The 20,286-nt window shown below is 48.3% G+C and overlaps 4 protein-coding genes across 4 annotated transcripts; 2 read left to right on the forward strand and 2 right to left on the reverse strand.

Annotated features, from left to right (window-relative positions):
- Positions 1–10,457: 10,457 nt before the first annotated feature.
- On the forward strand, positions 10,458–12,384 carry J3458_005900 (uncharacterized protein). Its single transcript, XM_007816179.2, has 3 exons — positions 10,458–10,556; positions 10,618–11,451; positions 11,513–12,384. The coding sequence occupies exons 2-3, from the start codon at positions 10,680–10,682 to the stop codon at positions 12,139–12,141; spliced, it is 1,401 nt and encodes a 466-aa protein (XP_007814370.2). The 5' UTR covers positions 10,458–10,556; positions 10,618–10,679; the 3' UTR covers positions 12,142–12,384.
- Positions 12,385–13,573: 1,189 nt separating this feature from the next.
- Positions 13,574–15,515, reverse strand: J3458_005901 (uncharacterized protein). The gene is made up of 4 exons (XM_066119045.1): positions 15,273–15,515; positions 14,591–15,181; positions 14,341–14,406; positions 13,574–14,229 (listed from the first exon to the last, which is right to left on the reverse strand). The coding sequence occupies exons 1-2, from the start codon at positions 15,508–15,510 to the stop codon at positions 14,874–14,876; spliced, it is 546 nt and encodes a 181-aa protein (XP_065976567.1). The 5' UTR covers positions 15,511–15,515; the 3' UTR covers positions 13,574–14,229; positions 14,341–14,406; positions 14,591–14,873.
- A 382-nt stretch (positions 15,516–15,897) lies between these two features.
- Positions 15,898–16,676, forward strand: J3458_005902 (uncharacterized protein). Its single transcript, XM_007816180.2, has one exon. The coding sequence runs from the start codon at positions 15,994–15,996 to the stop codon at positions 16,525–16,527; it is 534 nt and encodes a 177-aa protein (XP_007814371.1). The 5' UTR covers positions 15,898–15,993; the 3' UTR covers positions 16,528–16,676.
- Positions 16,677–17,440: 764 nt separating this feature from the next.
- J3458_005903 (uncharacterized protein) lies at positions 17,441–19,979 on the reverse strand (the record flags this gene model as incomplete). Its single annotated transcript, XM_007816181.2, has 6 exons — positions 17,441–17,796; positions 17,857–18,053; positions 18,113–18,859; positions 18,921–19,191; positions 19,263–19,558; positions 19,660–19,979. 6 exons carry the CDS (start codon positions 19,977–19,979, stop codon positions 17,441–17,443), a joined length of 2,187 nt encoding a protein of 728 aa, XP_007814372.1.
- Positions 19,980–20,286: the final 307 nt, after the last annotated feature.

The following is a 20,286-nucleotide window of genomic DNA, read 5'->3' on the forward strand; positions in this document are numbered from 1 at the left end:
CATTGGTAGACAGCCAGGATGACAGGAGAAGTGGCCCTGCGGTACCTCAGGAGGCAAACATAATTTGCGATTGGGATAACGAATGGATATTAATGCGGCGTGGTTTCTGGAGGCGATGCCTTCCCTCTGAGAATTAAGGTTGGCGCTATGGCGGTAGACGTTAGTGTTTCATTTATTAGGCATGAATTAATAAATTCAAACCAAAAAAACATACAACACCGGGTATTCGCTGGTCGTCACCGACCCAACTACTAATCCGGCGCTCGTCAGGTTATCATGGGGGATCGGACGAGGCCCTGAACTTTGCTAACGGCTATGATCGTATGTGCTAGGCGGACTGTCTATTAAATCTCATATTCCTAAGTTTAAAGCAATCCACGTGCGAAAGGCCAGGGTCTCTCCTGCCATACGCACACGCCCTTGTCTAGGAGTCCTGTAGTGGCAAATAAAAGGGATACAATTTTGTTTTACTTGCACGGTAAACGGCCTCGCCAGCGAAACTTTATCACCGCAGGTGCTGCTTCCTTTCTTTTTCTTGACATTTGTGTCCGCTCCCCTTCTTCTCCCGTCGTTTCCCTTCTTGGAAATCCTTCTCCCCAAGGGCTTTCCCAAAGGCTCCGCAAGCTTGTGGACGCATACAGTCGCGGCCCCTGGAAATTGTGCATAGTAGCCCAGTTTCTCATACACGCCAGATGAAACTGTGTACAGCCTCGTTCTGCGAAGCTCGCTTACCCAGCTGGCCGAGCCATATCATCAAGCGGCATTATTCACAACGACAGCTATACTTGAGAATATAGGCGGGATCAGTGCTGGGCCGCTGTCGGCTGTTAGCTTTCGAATTGGTCTCTCGCTGGGCGATATATGGGCAGGCCTGCCCTTTCTTTTATCTGTCATTCTTTCCATGGCGACCTTGGCGATTCTGTATCCTGTGAGAGCCTAGCAGATCTTTAACACCGCCTGCGATAACATCTACTCGTCCGATGGACGACGACGAAATGGCCCCAGTAGCGAACAAGTGTAAAGACGGGCTTACCAGAGATGCTAATTTAAATCTAAAGACCAAGTAATTTAATTTTCAATTATAGACTGCATTTAAACTTAGCGATAATAGGGTACTAAGCGAAGTGGTTCTTATCCTACGGTAAAATGTAAAGCTAGACCAAGTGATATAATATCACGGCTTAACCCGCCTAATTAATGAAGAACTAAGAATAAAACCTTATCACATAATTTAAGGACATTATTACCATACCCCATTCACTTTTTTAAATCTTGATCTTTTATTTCTGAACACGCAAGCGGTTACCACCATCTCTAAAGAACTTCCCAAGTCTATCATGAAAGAGTCATTCACTTTTATATCACAGCGGAAAGCCTGGTATCGCGTATCCCGGTTTAGCTTTATATGGAAATATAACGGCAGCGATAACTATATACGTTAAAGTAGCGTGGAAGAATTCAACCATTCGCGATAACACATTAACCACGGTCCGCCAATGGATGGAAGAGGATAGCATTGGGGGAAGAGTGGTTTTAGGACGAAGGTTAGGCCACGGAGGGGGCAGCATGTTCAATTGGGATGTTCCGTTAGTTGAGTGTTCATTTTCCATGGGGTCACATTCAATATCAGTTCCTAGCGGACATGGATGGAGGAATCCAGAACCAGGGTGTTCTTGTTGGGTTAAAAGGTGATGTTTAGAGGCTTTTGGTCACGAAAATTGCTTTCCTAGGGACCAACTTTGGCTCCAATGCCGAGTCACGATGCAGGCGTTTTCGGCGGATGGGGGTCTGACCGGGGATAAAAGGGTCAAATTTGCAGGATTTCAGGGCTTTCAACGAAGAAATGTATCCATCATTTATATCGCCAAATTCATTATTTTCAGCCCTCAACAAGCTTTCGGTTCTGCTATGCGTACCGCTCGATAATGACGTTGTCTTTCCGACGGTCCTTGGTATAATATGTTACGTCGCAGGTCGGTCTCTTTTGTCTAGATTGGCCCTTGCAGTGCCTGTAACCAACGAAATTACACTATGAAGGAACCAATAGTCTCTTCACGCAGTTGGGAGTGAATATGACAGGTGATAGCCCATTCAGCGCAAGCCATCTTCCCTCTTTTCCCTGCGAGCGGATACCGATACTGTCGTTAAGCTGTCTTCGAGACTCATAAGGCTAATAATCCGCAATGAAAGCATACGATAGACGAGGTCAATCTTAGGACGACTAGCTCCTCTAAAGAGTTTTGTCTTGTTCTCGGGGCCGAAGCTGAAAATAATACCGATACGGGGTTCTTCCTCTCTGACCGAGTTCTAAAGTTTAGAAGGCCCTTTGAACTTGGATCACCATTCGGGTACGATGGCTCGCTTGCCTCAGATTTTAGCCCTCGTACATATTCCAGCCATGCTACAGGATACCCCTACTATGACAACGTGGCGGTGGTCACGAGGATACGGGTTTAAGCTTTGAAGTCTAACACACCGACCCCGCTTGGTGAAAGACCATATATATTGTATGGACCCCGAAGCCAGTTCTTTTAGCACCAAGCAGCAACGAATTTCATTTATCTGCTGTAAATGAAGCCTTGCCAGAAGCAGAACAATCCAGACCGAAAGCCCCGGATCCGTGAAGGGCTTCCTGAATCAGTCAATGAAGCTGCGCGGCTATTTGTTTCGATTGAGGAATCTGAGCAGATACTAGCACAGCTTCAACAGGCTTGCGTCCGGAACAAACAGGTTCTATGGAGCGGAATAAGCAGAGAAGTTGCCCAGGGCTGGGCGGACAAACACCATTTACAGACTTTGACGACGGTAATGGGACCACTTATGGACATACACGATCCGCGATGCCCTCGCCGGCATAAAGGCCATGATGCGTGGTCAGCATATGTACATGGGGCTTCGGTTCTATTCGCTTGGTATATTGCGGGAGGCGACATCGTCACGGTTTTGTCCCAACCTCCGCCGCAGCGTTTCAACCCTACTGGGGAGGCTTACTACCAAACTGTTGAGGAACCCATTATCACGGGAAAGCTATGTGACAGGCATGTAAATCAAATTTCGGCTGTACATCCATGCGTGGAGGAAGCTTCGGATTTCGAATACGAACTATGGCCAGAAGACCACGTCTCATCATGGAGCGATATGTTCGGAAAGATCTCACGGCGACATTGCTGGCGTCCTACAAAGCTGACCCCAGCAGTGCAATGTTTAAAGGTCCAGAACTCAAGTATATCCCTACATACTTTTAGGTGCTTACAATGCTAAGCGACTTATAATAGGCCAAGATTCTCTCTGAAGATGTCGCAAAACAGTTGACGGGTCCGCTGTCTTCTGACGCAGGAACAAGACACGTAAACGCGGAGAAGACTATAAAAAAGAATACGGCAGGCCTTGAGAAAAAGGAGAATCTTCGAAAAAGGCGGCAAGTATCACAGACCAAGCCCGTTAAAAAGGAGAAGTAAAAGGTGAGGAAAAGTCAGAAGAAGGGGAAGGAAGGAAAACAGAAGGCCCAGGACAAATCAAATTGAGGCTCAAAGCCGGAGAGGAGAAAGGCAAAAGTGAAATGACAAATTATTGCAACAAAGGAGAAGCCAGAGAGGGCAGCAAGGGAAAAGCCTAGCGTCGGGAGGGTCCTTCAATCTTAGTTGAAGAGTTTGGCCACAATGTAAAGTTTTTAGTTTGAAAGTTACAACACAATTTATCTTTCGGGCGACAGCAGCTCGATCCTGTTGTTCTCAAATTCTCCATCTCTCCATTAAGTTATTTGCAACCAGTTCCCGGATAAATACGCGAAACCAGGCTCGAAACCCATAGACCAGATTAGTAGGATACCCCAGTGGCTTGCCTAAAGGGGAGCGATGTCAAGAGGTAAGGTGATGTACCTAATTGAGTGTATAATCGACAAGTAAAGTCTCAGGAAAGACGACTATCAATTAAAACATTTACTCGATACTCGCACTTGGAAACTTTCGCGCCTCTTAATTTGGCCTGTTTGTTTCAACGAGGTCCAAGCCCTCAGACTGTCCTGCCGGTGACAGGGCGCCCCAAGGACTGCGGCTTTTCAAGGCTGGATTGTTTCATTGTAGCATAGTGCTACCTATGGCACAATTCATTCCACATCTAAAAAGCTGTGCCTGCGGTGTCGTTATCATGTGGATCCTAGCAAACAATGCAAGCCTAGGTCTCACTCTAATTCATCGCAGAACTTCAACATTTGCGACATAGGGACTCGACATGAGGTTGTCTACTTGTAGCTGGACATCAGAGACACTTTTAATCACGGAAGACGGGGTATTTGATTGAGTCTCTGGCAAAGGGAGACCGTCGAAGTGGCTTTGTACGTGTGACAGAGCTGGCCACCAGTGTGACAAGGGCTTGTTTTCAAGGGGCTTGGAGTAAAAGGGCTCAATTCAATGATAATCTTGTATGGTATCAAAGGTCCTTGGTTTCCTTAAGCCTTGAGGCGAGGGGAGACCGTCTTATATACATGAAGGAAACGGCCCGTGCCTAGTAGGCCCCATAGTTCTCGTGATCTCATTGTGTAACGGATAAGTCCTTTGTCGGTGAGGCCCCTTTGTTGGGCTTCACGATCTGTTGGGCTTTTTCCGTGTAACAACCAGCGTAAGAATATGCTCCATTATCCAGCAGTTTCTGATTCTAACCAAGCTGTAAACGTGATAGAAACTATATTTATGTACTGCTTAAAGCTCAACATCACACTTGGCGCATATAAACGTCAAGTCACTACTACCACGATAAGAACAAAAGCCGGGGAAATTCAGGTTACGTTCATCAGACGAGGATTTTTGGGAGCTGGCTGCTAATATCTGCAAGGTCCAGATGTTGCACATCGGTCATCTGTTGGTTATTTCATGGCGCACTACACGTGTAGATTAATATAGATGGAGGATTGATAGGTACTGACGCTTTCAAGATATCATTCTAAAGCTGCATCTTGTCCGCTTGAGGCATGTTCCGCTACAACGGCAACAGGTACAGTAAAAACAGCGCATTGCAGTACGGATCTCTCTTGCAGGGACTCTCAGGACCTCGGATGAGTCTATCCCTTGCAGCCCGCGTAGTACTTTGCGCAGAAATATATAGCCAATCACACTTCACTTGTCGAGCGCCTCACACATCATTGTAGGTTAATAGGTGGGTGACCCAGTATGGAAATGTGAAAGCCTTTGCATTCGCATGATAGTACAGGGAAAACCCTAACGATAAATAAGCCGCGGGGGAAAAAACCTGCACAAAGGCGTCCTAGAAGCTCCACCATTGCCCATTTCCGTGTCCTTTAGCTCCCACAATGAGGTGCATTCAATCCTTCAAGGGATCTTAAACGCATTTGATAGAGTGAGACGCAACGGCGACGGGCCATACCCTTTGAAGGAAGGGCTTCCTATTAAAGATATACCCAGGGCCTTGACACTGCGGACCCCTGCGTGACATTTGATGTCAGCCAACATCGAAATCAATACCAAGCGGTCAAGGAAGGCACCTACCGATGCAGGGCGCAGCGATGTGCGCCAATAACTCGAATCGAGCGCACATTTCCCCCGCTATTGACCTTTGTCAATAAACCAAAAACGCCATCACCACTTTGCGAGGGCTTCCCTAGGCTTACATAGGACCATGAATCGGCACACACTGGTTATACTTTGTAATCACCTGCTGCGGATTGCCATCATCTGGGTTTCTATAGACGATTGCCTGCGTTCAATGTGATGTGAGACCACTAACGCTGCGGGTGCATTTTTTTGAGGGGTGGGACAACCTACTGCTGGGGCTGGGATGTATTCAGACCCGTCCACGTCCACGTCGTGTTGATCGCCGTCCATGTCGTATTGAGCGTCGTCGTATTGAGCAACGACGCCCAGAGCGGCAGTTACAAGAGTGAATAACTTTGTGAGATGCATTATTTTTTGCTCGGTAACTTGAGATTTGAAGAGCAGCGTGGTGAATGAGAAGGCAATATTGGGAAATTAAGCAGATATTTATACTTGATCACTCTCCTGTTTATAAGCACCTGACGACTTATTGGAGCGTCATGTAGTAGTGTATGTATTACCGGGTAGGGCGTAGTGGCCCGTAGTCATCGGAATGTTCTGGCCCTGAAGCCACGGCGCAAGTCCAATAGTAGAGTTGAGCATAAACGAATAGAACACCAGGAAATGAGGGAAGAGGATAGTAGGTTAGCTCGGAAGTTTTGGGTGGTAACTTAAACTTGAATTCTCATATTATTTACTTTGAGTCTCCTTGGTAGAACTGGTGCTATTACTGGCAGACAACATGTTCTATGAACATTCCTTGGCGAAGTTAAGAGCTGGAATATACTACGTTTTGAAAAGCCGTCAAAGATTCAAATACCTAAATAAATAGAAAGCTCCCGCTCGGGTGAGACAGCCATGGGGCCACAGCTGATGAGCTCACCGTGGATGCGATGTTGCACCTATTAGTATAAAGTCTCAATTGACAAAGGCAAAGACAAAAACAAATATACGTAACAGGCGATTAGAGTAGCGTAAAATTCCATATAAGAAGCATATTTTAAATCCCTTCCAAGAATTATAGAAAGATTTTATGATAACCCTAAGATTGTTTAATGCGGAATATATTGAATTTGAGCTTATTACCGCCCCGAGCCCCACACAGAATTAGATTTTCTGCAAGGTATGCTAATGAAAGTTTAATAAATTAGTAGTTTATCTTTGGCCAAAATAAACGGAAAGATTCTTTGGATACATAAAAGTGCTACATGACTTTCATAACCTGGTTAGAAGACGATGTGTTGTGTACTACAAGTGTGGGTCCTGTCTGGTTGGATAAAACTGCCTCTGTTAACTGAAACACGCAAGCGCTCTTGCCGCCAGGGTGGTAAGTAGCAACAGTAGATCGTTATACTACTATTGAGGAAACAGTATTCTGAAAGATTATATATGTTGAGTTTGTAGAGTTTAAGAGAGGGCACAACAAGAGAAATAATTTTATCGAGAAGCTTAAACAATGGGCCTTATATTGTCATGTCGTACTTTGCACACTATTGCGTTGTACATACGTACGTACGTTGGAGTGCTGTACGGTACACGTAATATACACGTACGAGGGAATTTAGGGGCCCACAACGTACGTACGAAACCGGAGGCTCTCAGTCCGCAACATTTACTTTGTTACGACTTGGAAGTGACTTTCGTGTCATGTTTGCTTGTCTATAAAAAGGGGTCGAATCCGGCCTGCTAGCTGCGGGCAGCTTCCACGTACTGCCCCATCACCCGACTCCGGGACGTAACGGATGTCGCCGACACGAAGAGAAATGGCTGTTCCTGGCTGTCTTGTCTGACGAGCACTCGTAATAACCTCATGACTCGATAACCGGGCTGTCATCAGAGCTGCTATAGTAGACTTCCTCAGGCGGTGGGGTTGGAAGCTCGTAGCCGGGTTGCTGACCCAGGCCGTTGGAAGCTTCGAGCCGGGCGCAATTGAGCCAGACGTTGCAGCCAGGCCCGGATTGAAGCTGACAGCACGTTGGTATGGGCGCCATTCAGCCAGGACATGAGTTGCTGGAAGACTTTTACAGCTTTGACTTCCTTGCCACTATGATGTTTCATCGACCACCAACAGTATCCATGGAGGGCGCATGGGACGAGATGGACTCAGAATTCTCCATTGAGTAGGTTGGTAATATAGAGAAGCTACATATTACTCGATCCAGTTGGGCATCACCCCGCTAGGCCAAATATTCCGTCTTCCAAAAGTATTGGAGGAGTTTACTCTTATTCGTGGAGGGCTGTTCTCGCTTGAAAGGAGATGACGGTCAAGAAGAGCCACCCTGTAATGGAATCGGCTTCCTTCACGACTTCACATCGCTCACACACCTGGGTATCTCGTTGCAGATGTTCTTTCGGTCCGTCATTGAGCCATATTTTGGCACATATAGCCGGGTCAAACCAAAGACAAAAAATTCACTCATTCAGCTTCCCCGGCCTACTTTGAGTATCTTTACATCTGCAATAATATTCTGGGTAAAGTTGTCGATCTTGACCAAAGCATTGATGAGCTCCGGTCTTGAAAGAGCGAAAAGTTTCCGAGACTGAGGGAGATTGAGGGCGTCGAGAAAAGTATTGAAGATGGGATCAACTATCTCACACTCCTCGATACTTTAGGGGTCATTGATGAACCTCCGCCCCCATTATGCTATGCCCGAATGGTGCAAGAATGGAAGATTGTAGATGAACCGAAAGACAATTTTACAGTCCAACGACTGCAGAAGTAGACAAAATTGCAGAAAACCTTCCCACGGCTCTCTTGTACGAGTACAATGAATGTGAGTAGTTTCCTCACAACCTACAGAGATGTGATTGTCAATCTTTCGATTCATCCACTGGTAATGACTAGTTCCTACTACCAATAAGTGTTAACGACTTTTCATATCCCTATAAAACTATTTATTCACAGCATTTAGATTACTGAGAGAGGTGGCTAAAGGGTATCCACAAGCTTAAGATTTAGATTATCTTGCTAGCGAAAATGCCCACTCAACTTTCAGCTGTAATGCTTGATACCAGAATATTCTTAGCATACTTTAGATAAGCTGATAATAAGACTATTTTGTCTTTAATGCTACTACAGCCCTCACCAGAATTAGAAAATCTTGTACTATATTATTGCACGGGCGTCACGTAATAAACGCACGGGACGACCCTTGAACCTGAGATAGTTACACAAGGGCTTGAGACATAGTTGAGGCCTCGGGCCCAAGGCTCGCTTACTCACCGCCGCTTTCTATAAATAAGAGTTTTCTGCCCTTCAAGGCCTTAAGAAAACAAAGACTTTTAATATCAAAGCGAATTATGAGCTGAAATGAATACCATTTCAAGCCCTTTTAAACAACCCCTTGTCACCCACATCGAATAGAAGGGTTCCTTCTAAGGCCACTTGGTCATCTTGGCACTTAAACATATCCTTTTAGACCGACACAATTTCAACCCGATTCCGGGCAACAGCGCGATTTAAACACACACCTTAACTATCTATTTGCTGAGATCCGACGCTATGACCGACTCGATGGTTATCGTAATCTGAGCACAGCGTTCCGGAAACCTCGCGTTCTCAGCCGACAGCAATCTTCCATTTTTTTATATGTGTACCCTGCAGCTCGTCGTCCTGTATCGTTCAGAAAACGGACAAGGGCTAGGTTACCGTCGGGATGAGTCTGTGTCTTGCTAGAGACGAGACCATGTCGTCGCGAACGCACGTGGCAATTACTTTAATGGGTAAATTCTCTAATATGGCGAGATGTTATTAACTCCAAGTTGGTCCTGAAGGCCCCAAGTGCTGAAGGGGGAAGCCACTCCGCCACTTTTGCCACTAAGGTGGCCTTATCTACTGTGTAGCTTACTCGCCTTTACAGTCCGTACTATCGTTCACCCGTTCCGCCTATCAGGGTTAAATGCAGACGTATGACTTGAAGCATTATTTCAATGGAAAGAGTCAACTTCCATTTCTTTCTGCCCCCATGTAACATTGAGCGCGGCCTGGAAAAGCTGGCGTCAAGGTTCCAACGCGCATAGAGTCCGAACAGCTTGTCATTGTATCCTCTGGCGAGGAATCAGACATGCCTGAGTCGCCAGGCACGATGAATCCAGAAGTCTCAGTAGAGTCACCATTTGAAGCCACTAAAGGGAAGTCATAAGTTAACTTCCTAGCTAGCTTCGAATGCTGACAGGAATATCTTCAAATTTTTGGTACCCTACGGGGCACTGGGTGCCTATTCACTATTCTAAGTAGTCGGCCTTTGGAATATGGGGCGAGTATTGCCAGACTTCGACAACCAGTCAAGTCGCCTTCCTATAAGAGGCAGCGCCTTTTACAGCACATGTGCACGTATTACAAGTTGTATCGCACTGCTGGAATAAAGAACTCGGTTGACGGACTCTCCAGCCTGGGCAAGAGAACGGAGATTTATATAAGTTCGCCCATTGTCGTCTACCCCCTTCTCGCGTCAATACTCATTCTGCCTCGGATAAAGAAGGATACTATACGTGACTCCAGTTTTGTCGCCATTTCGGGATTCTTGCCTGGCGTCGCGAGTTCTGCGAGATTCGTTGTCCTGTTGATGTGGTTATGACCAGCGGTCCAGACAGCGGCGCTTGTCATTCGCGACAATTTGCGACCAAGGCTGAAAATCCAGCCAATAGGGACATTCGGAGCAGTGGTGATTGTGTGAATCGTGTAAGATCGCACTGGGGGGGGGGGGGGGGTTTCACAAAACAGACCAGACGCTGCATGACGGATATGTCACGTCATAATCTTCCCACCAATTCCACGGCTACGTTCTCATTTGAGGGTGCTGGGCTTTGTTCCATACACTTTTAGTGATTGGTATGCCTTGGCGTCTTGCAGTAGTCATCACCAAATACTTCACAGCTGAATACGGCTAAATTGTCGCCCGGCTTTGAATTATAATACCCCACGAGCGGGATGATTCAATGAAGCTCTAGATAAGGCGAAGTCAGTATTATATGGAACAAGAACAAGCCACCATACTCTGACCACTGCACGTAAGTGTATCTAAACCCTCGAAATTTCAACTTGAATCAGACGCTAACAAAACTTTAACAGCACACTAAAACGAGTACCAAAAATTCAACTTGAATGAGACGTAGAGAGACGTTTCTACAACAATGACTTCTGTTGGCAAAGAACCCAGGGCAGATCCAAACTCACCCTGTGATCTCCTAGCGGCCAATGCCGTATCGTTCGACTCTGCGCTAGACAGCGCGACTTATAACAAGGCATTTGATGACTTTGGAAAATGCAAGGTATTACTGCTGGGTGATGCTTCGCATGGGACATCTGAGTTCTACACGGCGCGCGCGGAATTGTCCAAGTACATGATCGAACACCACGGGTTTAACATTATTGCTATTGAGGGCGACTGGCCAGACGCAGAAGTTGTGGATAGATATGTTCGGCGCCGAACACTTCCCGATAAAGGCGTCAGTCTCACGGCCACGGGCAAGACTAATGATGGACGTGAGGCACCATTTATGCGCTTCCCAACGTGGATGTGGCGAAACTTGGAAGTACAGGAGTTTGTGGAGTGGCTCCGGAAATACAACACAAGCCAAAGCAAGTCTGTGCATGAATCCGTCGGGTTCTATGGACTGGATTTATATTCTCTTCGCAGCTCTATGCAAGCTGTCATTGAATATCTCGACCAGGTGGACGCCGACATGGCCAAGTTGGCCAGGCACAGGTATGAGCAGCTAATGATGTGGGCTGACGACCCTCACGACTACGCCTACGCAGCCATCACGCCAGGATTCGAAGGCTATGAAAAAGAGGTTATATATATGCTGCAGGACCTACTCAAAAAGCGAGTTCAATACTCCTCGGTCTACTGGGACGGGGACGAGTTTCATAGCGCAGAACAGAATGCGAGAGTTGTGGCTGGTGAGTCAAGTCAGATGGGGAGTATATTTGCCAAATAGCAATTACTAACGAGTTATCACAGACGCAGAGCGGTACTACAAGACAATGTATTATGGGTTGAATGAGTCCTGGAACCTGCGAGATACACACATGGCGAACACACTAGGCCGGATTCTCAAGCACCGAGGTGCCAAAGCAAAAGCGATCGTGTGGGCACATAATAGCCACGTTGGGGACGCCCGGGCGACTAGCATGGGCGTTTCCCGGCGTGAAATCAACATTGGTCAACTGTGTAAGGAGACGTACGGCCAATCCTGCCTGAGTATAGGTTGTGGCACTTACACCGGAAGTGTTGCAGCAGCAGATTGTTGGGGCGGTGACATGAGAGTTATGAAAGTACAGCCAGCATTACCCGGTAGCTATGAGGAGCTGATGCATGCCACGGGCGTCGACAACTTTGCTCTGGACCTCAGACCTGGAAAATGTGACGGAACCCTGCGGAAAGAGTTGATGAAGCAGCGACTAGAGAGGTTTATTGGCGTCATATACAAGCCAAAGACGGAAAGACGATCTCACTACTCTTCGGCTATTCTTCCGGAACAGTTTGATGGTTTCTTATGGTTTGATAGCTCCTCCCCTGTAAGGGGCATTGAAACTTACCAACCGGAGGAACCTCTAGAGTACGATGAGACCTGGCCGTTTGGCTTGTAACGGGTGGAGCGGAAGATTGACCCCTTTATCTCTACGACTTTAAAGACTGAAATCCTTTGTACGATTAGCTAGAATGGAACAGATACCAAGGACTGGCCAACATTGCAGTTCAAGTTGCCTGGTCAAATGGAAGCAAGTCTAATGACAAATCTAACCTATTGAGTTTCTCTTCTCTGGCTTCTGGTCCGTCGTATTGAGATATTTCTTGTTCGTTTACCTTTATCGCTTTAAAACTACACAGACTCTCCACATATACTTATCCGTCATACTCATAGTGTATTACGTGGTCTATTGCGGTTCTTTGGCTTGGGTGCGGCCAGCCGCATGGTATTGCTTCCGTTAGGCTTTACGTGATGTAGTGCTTGCACGATATTCGGATAGGTCAAAAATAAATAACAAGTTCATTAAAATAGGTTAAAACCCCAAGAAATTTATATCTTCATACTTGTCCGTCAAGGACGATATTGAGATTTAAGGCAATAGCCATAGCTGCAAGTAATTCAAGAATTTGTAATTACATTTCTAGTATTAAAGGGACCTGGAACGTGCTGTAATAAAGCGCTTCGCTGTCTCGTTTATACTCTACTTCGCTGCGGCTAGCTCCTCGTCGCCAAACACCCCAGATCCGCTGCCACTAACTTCTCCGGTGTTTCCAATAACATGCATTTAGTACCCCCATAACCCTAACCCTAACCCTTTCTTTTAGACCACGTAGTCTATCAGGTCGCGTCCATCAGAGCGAAGGCGATTGTTGTATCCTTGAAGTCATTCAAAAATACTAATTCTACCCTGGATACTAGACTAGTACGGAACCTACTAGTTCAATACGCTTACTGTTGGGGTTCTCATCCATAGGCCACCTTGATGCCGCAATGAGGGGTGTAACTGCATGGGATAATAGCGACTATGGTCTGTTTTTAGCTCCGCGGAAGAGGTGTATGGTGAACTTCCCGATAGCATCAAACAAGAAACTGTGGTCTCTTTGAGATCGGAATGGGGGAGAAGCCGCCCATATGGGCCATCTCCTGCTTTGGTTGTTGTGCTACTGGCTGAGCCGCAAAGACTGCACGCTGGTGACCATTTCTCAATAAGTATTTCGTGATGGCACGGGAGTTTTTGAGGCGCCAGACTGTAGTCTCTGACCTCCACGGCATGTGATTCTGCGCTGCCAATTGAATATCGACATGACTCGTTGCTCCGGCAAAGACACGTTCAGACAATCGAAGAGGAGAGCCAATTGCATGAGTTATACATCTCGAGCCTTCTGAGCATTAATGAAAAAAGACTGAGAGAATGTTGGCATTTCTCCAATTCATATCGTTCCGTCTACTTTACCCTCCACCACTTGTGCCGTAGAAGACTTGAAACACATCATGTGCCTCTTTGCCCGGCCATCATGTATTCACGAAGGAGTTTCATCGGTAAACGCATAGCTGTATTCATCTATCATATCTCCTGCTCGTGTGGGTGTAATTGAACGGCAATTCCTCTCGATCCAGGCATTCATCTGTGTGGCGAACGCCGCGCACTTGTGAGGCAGCCTGGAAATAACCAACAGATCCTCATCTTATAATGTAAGAGACTGAAACCATGTGAAAATTAGATTCGTTATCATACCAGACGATCACCAAGCAGGTAAAAAGTATCATAATTGCAGCGGCCCCGGGGGGAGGGCACCTGAGTCTCCTTCTAGCGTTGCAGGTTTCGCGCGACGTGCAGCTACTACAATTGACCGTAACTGGCCAGTTAGTATCAGTTAATATTACTCATCTTTAAACAAGCCCAGAGTCTTTATCCTAGCAAGAACCATCTCTTTGCTATGCGCCCTGTTGCATCCTCCCGTGCCACTGAAAATAGCCGTTCAGACATTACGAAAAGGCCAACACCCCAGGTATAGTCCGTTATCGCTCTTCTTTCAGTCCCACAACAACAGAATTCGACCTGCTCCATTCATCCTCATCCGCCTTCACAAATCTCTCCCCAACTCGGCCAAAGGTCACTACAACGACTCCATCCCCATCTGTCTCGACACCACATACATTGGCAGGGCGCACAGGAGCTCCCGTCTCCCGATTTATCCTACGGAACCTTGTCTCAACGCCAAGTTGAGTGTGACCGAGGCCCTCAGCTATAAAAGAGACGGCTAATGGGGAGAATAAGCCTAGAGGATGCCATCATTCTCCTTGGTCTGGTACTGACATTCTCCAACGGTTTGCATACTTGTAGTTGACGAATCAATGCCAGCTGTCCCCGTCATTTCCAATCCTGTCAATTAAAAAGTCAGACATGGATGGGTGGCACGAAAGAGTATAAAATTTCCAACTCTAGATGCAGTATCCAAGCTAGCCGTCAGCCTATTGGGGGTTCAGAGTGAGGCTGGCCACTTGACGCCGTCACAGGGATGTGTACCCCTATTCTTGGACGTCACATCATGTCCCTTGAACTTTACCTTGGTCGTTAAAAACGGTCTCGGTGCGTTCTTTGACACGGATGAAAACAGTCTGCCGTCTATTGTGCATGTTTACATTAGCTGTGCTATTAGGTTTTTTTTTCCTTTTTTACATTTTTTAAATTCAAATGATCGTGCAAGCATCATGCAAGCATTACGTACCCAGCTGTACACTAATATCATTTTATAGAAATCAACGGGAAGTACTCATGATTGGCCATGTTTAAAGTTTGTCTCAAAGTCCTCGAAGCCTGTTGGCACTCTTGTCAGCACCACCAGTTCCTCATATCATACCTCGCCCCCTCGTTGCGCCAAGTCCGACTCTACTTATGTGTGAATACGGCGCTAGACACCATGCGCTGATGACGTCCAACGACGCCGTGGTACAACACAGGAGCCGTCGAAACTGCAAGACTGCAAACATTACCGGCCCCCGCAGTCTCAAGCCGTGATGCCCACGAGCAGTCCTGCTTGCATCGTCATCATATGACAGCGACCAAAACAATCCGCGACCCCGTACCCGCAGATAGAAACACGACTCCGCGATTTCCACATAAGTGTCTGGAAACTGGCGCGAGTGCCGGACGTGTACTGCACAGTCAATGTCGGAAGAAAACACGTGGTCAGTTCAAATGTTCCCCAAATGCCATGTTGAGGAAGCCCGTGTTGGCTAAAAGCTTACACAGTCTCGAGTGCGGGCGCTTCACGTCCCGTCGCTTCTCCTCGGTTGATGGATGATGCGTCTTGCCGGTGTTCTTGCCGCTCTTGGCGACATGATGCTCAGACGATGATGGCATGATGGCGTCGGCAGCAAGACAAATCCGACCAACATTGAAGCTCCATGTCACGTTTTCCCTCGTGCAGCCTGCGCTAGGCCCAGCTTGCTCAAGCGACTCGATGGGTGAAAACTCAGTGCCCATTCACCACCCGTGCCTGCACCCTCGACAAGTTGCGCCGGAACACAGAGTGACGGCATGGTACCAGGTTCGAGGATAAGCTAAACCGACAAGATTCTCATACGCGCATCTAGTGGTCTGACCCCGGCCCGCCATCCAGAATTGGCTGCAGCGTGAGCCGTTGCGCCCCATACGCACGAGAACCAGTTGGCCCCTTTCCACTTGACAGCTCGGTGTAGATGTCCTCGCTCGACACTAGGTCCTCGGCACCACCAAGCCTACAGGATCGTCCTCGTCCAGGTGACGCAAACGACAGGCGGCAAAACAAAGCATGTTTGCCAACTAGCAAGCCCAAGATTCGTACCGCCCACGCTAAAACATGCATTATATAAAACCCGCACGAAGCCCCCGGCCATCTACCAACATAAAGGCTTGGAAAAATTCCCAAATCCCACGACGCCCCGTCCCCAACTCGATTCTCACCGCTCATATAAAACCCCCGGCATCATGAAGTTCGCTGGCCTCGCCCTCCTCGCCATCCCAGGCGCCCACGCGCTCGTGCTCCCCCGCGACAACGCCCTCCCCAAGTGCCTCAACGACGTGACCGCCTCCATCAACCACCTCGACGACGCGGCCAGGTCGTTTGACGGCAACATCACGCCCGTCGTCGAGGCCACCGACGGCGTCACCGCCACCATCCAGCGCTGCCAGACCATTGTCGACAACTCGGAGCCCATTGGCCTCTCCCTCGCCGTGGCCCTCCTCAAGCCCGTCCAGGACCTGGACAAGCGCGCCAAGAACCTCTTCAACGACGTCAAGGACAAGGTAGACGACGTCAAAAAGGCCAGGCAGTGCGGCGTCACCCGCAACAAGCTCGGCGCCCTGAGCTCCGTCGGCCGCGGCCTGACGCAGACCATTGTCAACAAGATCAGCAGCGGCATGGCCAAGAACATTGCCAAGCGCTATGCCGAGGAGATTGAGAAGCTGCTCGCCAAGTCGCAGGATCTCTTTGCCGTGGGCCACTGCGACGATCTCGAGTAGAGGCGCCAGGGACGAAAAGGACAGACACTGACGGCTGCTGACAGCTCAAGTCATGCAGAAGCAACGGGGGAAGCCACGGCGTGGAAAGACAACTAGTCCAACGCAGAATAGCACCAGAGAATTCATCAAAGCTTTATAATATACCGCCTTGTGCTGATTGGTCCCTGTCCGGTGCATACATTCGGCCCCCTTGAAATATTTGAGTCCATGTGTGCCCGCACGTCAGACTACAAGACACTCACTCGGTAGTCATTTGCTGGCGGGTGGTTTGGGAGCGGGCAAACTACTCGCAGTCGCGGCCTCGAGTCTCAGAATCGCACAAGCACCGCTTGCTGTTATGTAGACCAAAAGTATGACATCGTGACACAGCCAAGACGTGTTTGCCCATTGTACCGTATTACGCGCAAGCTTTCGGATCACTGTGTCTGGCGGGACTCGTTATTTTGCGTGTGCCACTCACCGAGTCGGCAAGCCGTTGGCTGAAGAGCAATTTGCACAGCGGGAAAGGGAGTTGCAGTGCGAGACAAAAAGTATTGAACCGGATCAGGTACCTGGGGGCTCTGTACGAAAATATACTTTAGTATATTACTGTGTACTTCTTCGTGGGCAAATATATTTTGCCAGATCCAAAATTAATCATGCTGCACATGTTCAGTTGAATTGATTCATCATGTTGATAATCATGGTCCCCCCTGAAGGACCTGCAAATTGCACCAGTGACCCCTTTTACGCCTATCTAGGTAGTCAGAGTCCCTGGAAACCCTTGCTAGGGCCGCTTTTAACCCGAGACCTAGAAAAAGCAACTATCGCGACCAAGAGGCCATCATCAGCTATAAAAAGGCCTCAATTCCTCGATAGATAGCTTCAATCAAGGACCAGTCCGCTGCTAAATCGCGACACTATTTGTGCTCGTCTACTTCTTCAGCGCAAGCAGCGAGAACGTGCCGCCCACCACTGGTCTCGCCGTGAATTGAAGACCCCCAGGATAGCCACCAGTATTCACGTCGTACAGGTCTGTGAAGGCACGCCAGGTGGGCGTCTCGTTGATCCATGTGGCAATCTTGGAGATGAACATGTTCTGGGTTTCGGTCTTGGCTACAGCGGCCGCGAACAGCTCCCAATCCACCTTGGTCCAGACGTTGCGCGTGTCGAGAATAACGCCATACTGCTTTTGCGTCTTTAAGTAGAAGTCACTTTGCATGTCGTAGATTTTCTGGGGAATAAATTCGAGACCTAGAAGCTTGTCTGGGTAGATATTGTAGAGGAGACCTGCCACGCCTTGTGTTAGCTCGCCCCGGGTCAATGTTCAAGAGCGTGCAGTGCGCATACCGTAAGAGTCCTTGTTATCATACTGCAGCATGCTATGCCCGGCCTCGGCATTAACACCATGCTCGGTCCAGAAATCAAGATATTCCTTGGCCAGCGTAGAGTATCTGCTGCTCTCCTTCTTGTGCCCGGCCCGGGTTGCCACTTCGGACATGGCTTGCAGGGCAATGATGCCTTTGATCGCCAGATTGGTCTGGTTACTATGGTAATACATGGTTAACTGGGGACACGTCTTCAAGTGACTTTGGGCTGGACATACGCAAGGTGGCCAGCAAAGTCATCCGTAGAGAGCTGGCTAGCAGGGATCTTGGCGTCGTTAATCATGTACTGAGCCCATTTGACGAGCAAATCCCAATTGTCCGAAAGATATTGGTTGTCATGCTTCAACTGAGAATAGGCAAGCATCATTATGATCATGTTGCCACACTCCTCCAGAGGCATGTGTTCATCGTTGCCATCAGCGTAGCCAAGGGCCCTGGGAAAGCGTCCCAAATCGTGCTGTGCAAAGTCATTCGGATAGTGGTATCTGTCATTGAGCAAAAGAGGCTCAAGAAGATACTTGAGCAGGTTCGGGTTCAAGTACAAGAGGATGGGGAAAGCAGGGAAGATAACGTCAACAGTCTGAATGTCACTGTTTGACGAAATTTCTTTGAGGAAAATTAAAGGATTTTCCGGGCTGCCTGCGTATGCGAGGGCACCAAAGGCTTGTCGAACAGACAGGGTGGTGATTGTTGCATAGTCCTGGCCAGCAGCAGCAACAGAGTCTCTCTGAATACGAAGATCCAGTCGATTGGCAGCATGCGTGGCATTGTCGTAGTCCTGGTAGAAAAATGTGACTAGGTCTCTCTCGTCAAAGTATGCAGTCCATAGAGACGGTACGCTCTGGGGCTCTGGGGCCTGACCAACCCACTGAATACTCTCCTGTTGAGCCACTCCGATGGTAAAGACAGTCTCGGCCCATCTGCTCCTGACAGTGCCCAAATCACGTGAAAGCGCAAAGACAGGCCTTTGATCCTCGGTCAGCAATGTTCCCAGAAATGTCACCATGCAGCAGTGTTTTGACTCACCACCTGTCATTGACGGCACGGAACTGGTTGTCAACCTGGTCGTCCAGAGATCCCTTGTTGAGAAATTGCCCGCGTACATCCACGTCAGCACCAATCTTGTAGCTTACACCACTCTGGTCACCAGTGGACCAGTACCAAGTGCCCCAAGCTGCATTTTCTCCATCCTCCTGGAAGACGGTCTGTTTCTGTTTCCAGAACCTGTGGCTACGCACGCCAGAATTGGATGAAGTATCCCACTGAACCACTGCTCCAGCGTCTCCCGATGCCCATTCTGAGAAGACACACGTCAGCAGAACATATCACAGCCACGAGTGTCAAGAGAGCCAAGGGGCGCCGACTGACCTCCCGACACGTCGGAATAGACTTGCACTCTGTGCGGCTTGCCGTCGCGAGATTTAACAGCAACATTGATGTATGAAAAGGGGATAGATTGGCGCCTCAGGTCGTCTGGGTAGACAGGCGACAGAAATTCCACTCTCATGTCAACCTTCCCAGCAACGGACATGTTGAAAATGCTACGAGTTGACGTATACTCTAAGTTCAACTGGTCGACATTCGGAGCTCCGGGAGCACCACCCATCCAGTTATATACTTGATCGTCGACCTTGACGAAGCCTTGCCATCCTTGGATCCCGGTTCTGTACACGGCAGAGAATTAGAGAATTAGCTACTGCACTCCGGTGATCTTGGTGCCAAAGTCTTGTGTGATTTGAGGTCACGGCTGGGGGGCAGAACTTACGCCCAAAATTCGGGCCATTGCCCAGGGAGGATTCCGTGAGGACCATTTTCTTGCCCGTTAAGCCAGACATTCAGATAGGGATTACGGACAGCCAGAGGAACAGCTGGAGGCCTAGCTGGAGTGAAAGAAGAATCGGCGCCCACCTGTCCACCAATGACAGCAAGAACAGCCGCCGAGGCAAACTTGACGAACTTCATGACGCTAGGAATCCGCGTCAAGCTTTGTTGAAGGCCGGGGGAGTAGATTGTTGACAACCAGGGCGTCTCAACCACAACCTCGTAGAGGTCCTCCCCCGTGGTATTTATACTAGGCAGAAACATGTGGGACGTTCTAATTGGGAAAGAGTAAATACGACGGTATGCAGGAAAGACAGGTCACAGACAAGGGCAGGGGGTGCGTATGTGCAGGTGTGTGCGCTTCCGCGTGCGTGCAAAATGTGGAATGTATGATCAAAAATTCAATGCTGGCAATGCGCGTGGTTGCGGCCGGCCGCGTTCCACGAAGTTGGAGATGCAGTGTAATCGAATCAAACCCTCACCGATAGCAGAAACCGGATTCAGGGAAGTGGAAGGCTTAATTGAACAACGAAGGATGGACGCAAGGCCGAGGCCGCACAGCAAACACATC

Source organism: Metarhizium acridum (assembly GCF_019434415.1).
Source record: "Metarhizium acridum strain ARSEF 324 chromosome Unknown scaffold_31, whole genome shotgun sequence".
NCBI classification, from domain to species: domain Eukaryota; kingdom Fungi; phylum Ascomycota; class Sordariomycetes; order Hypocreales; family Clavicipitaceae; genus Metarhizium; species Metarhizium acridum.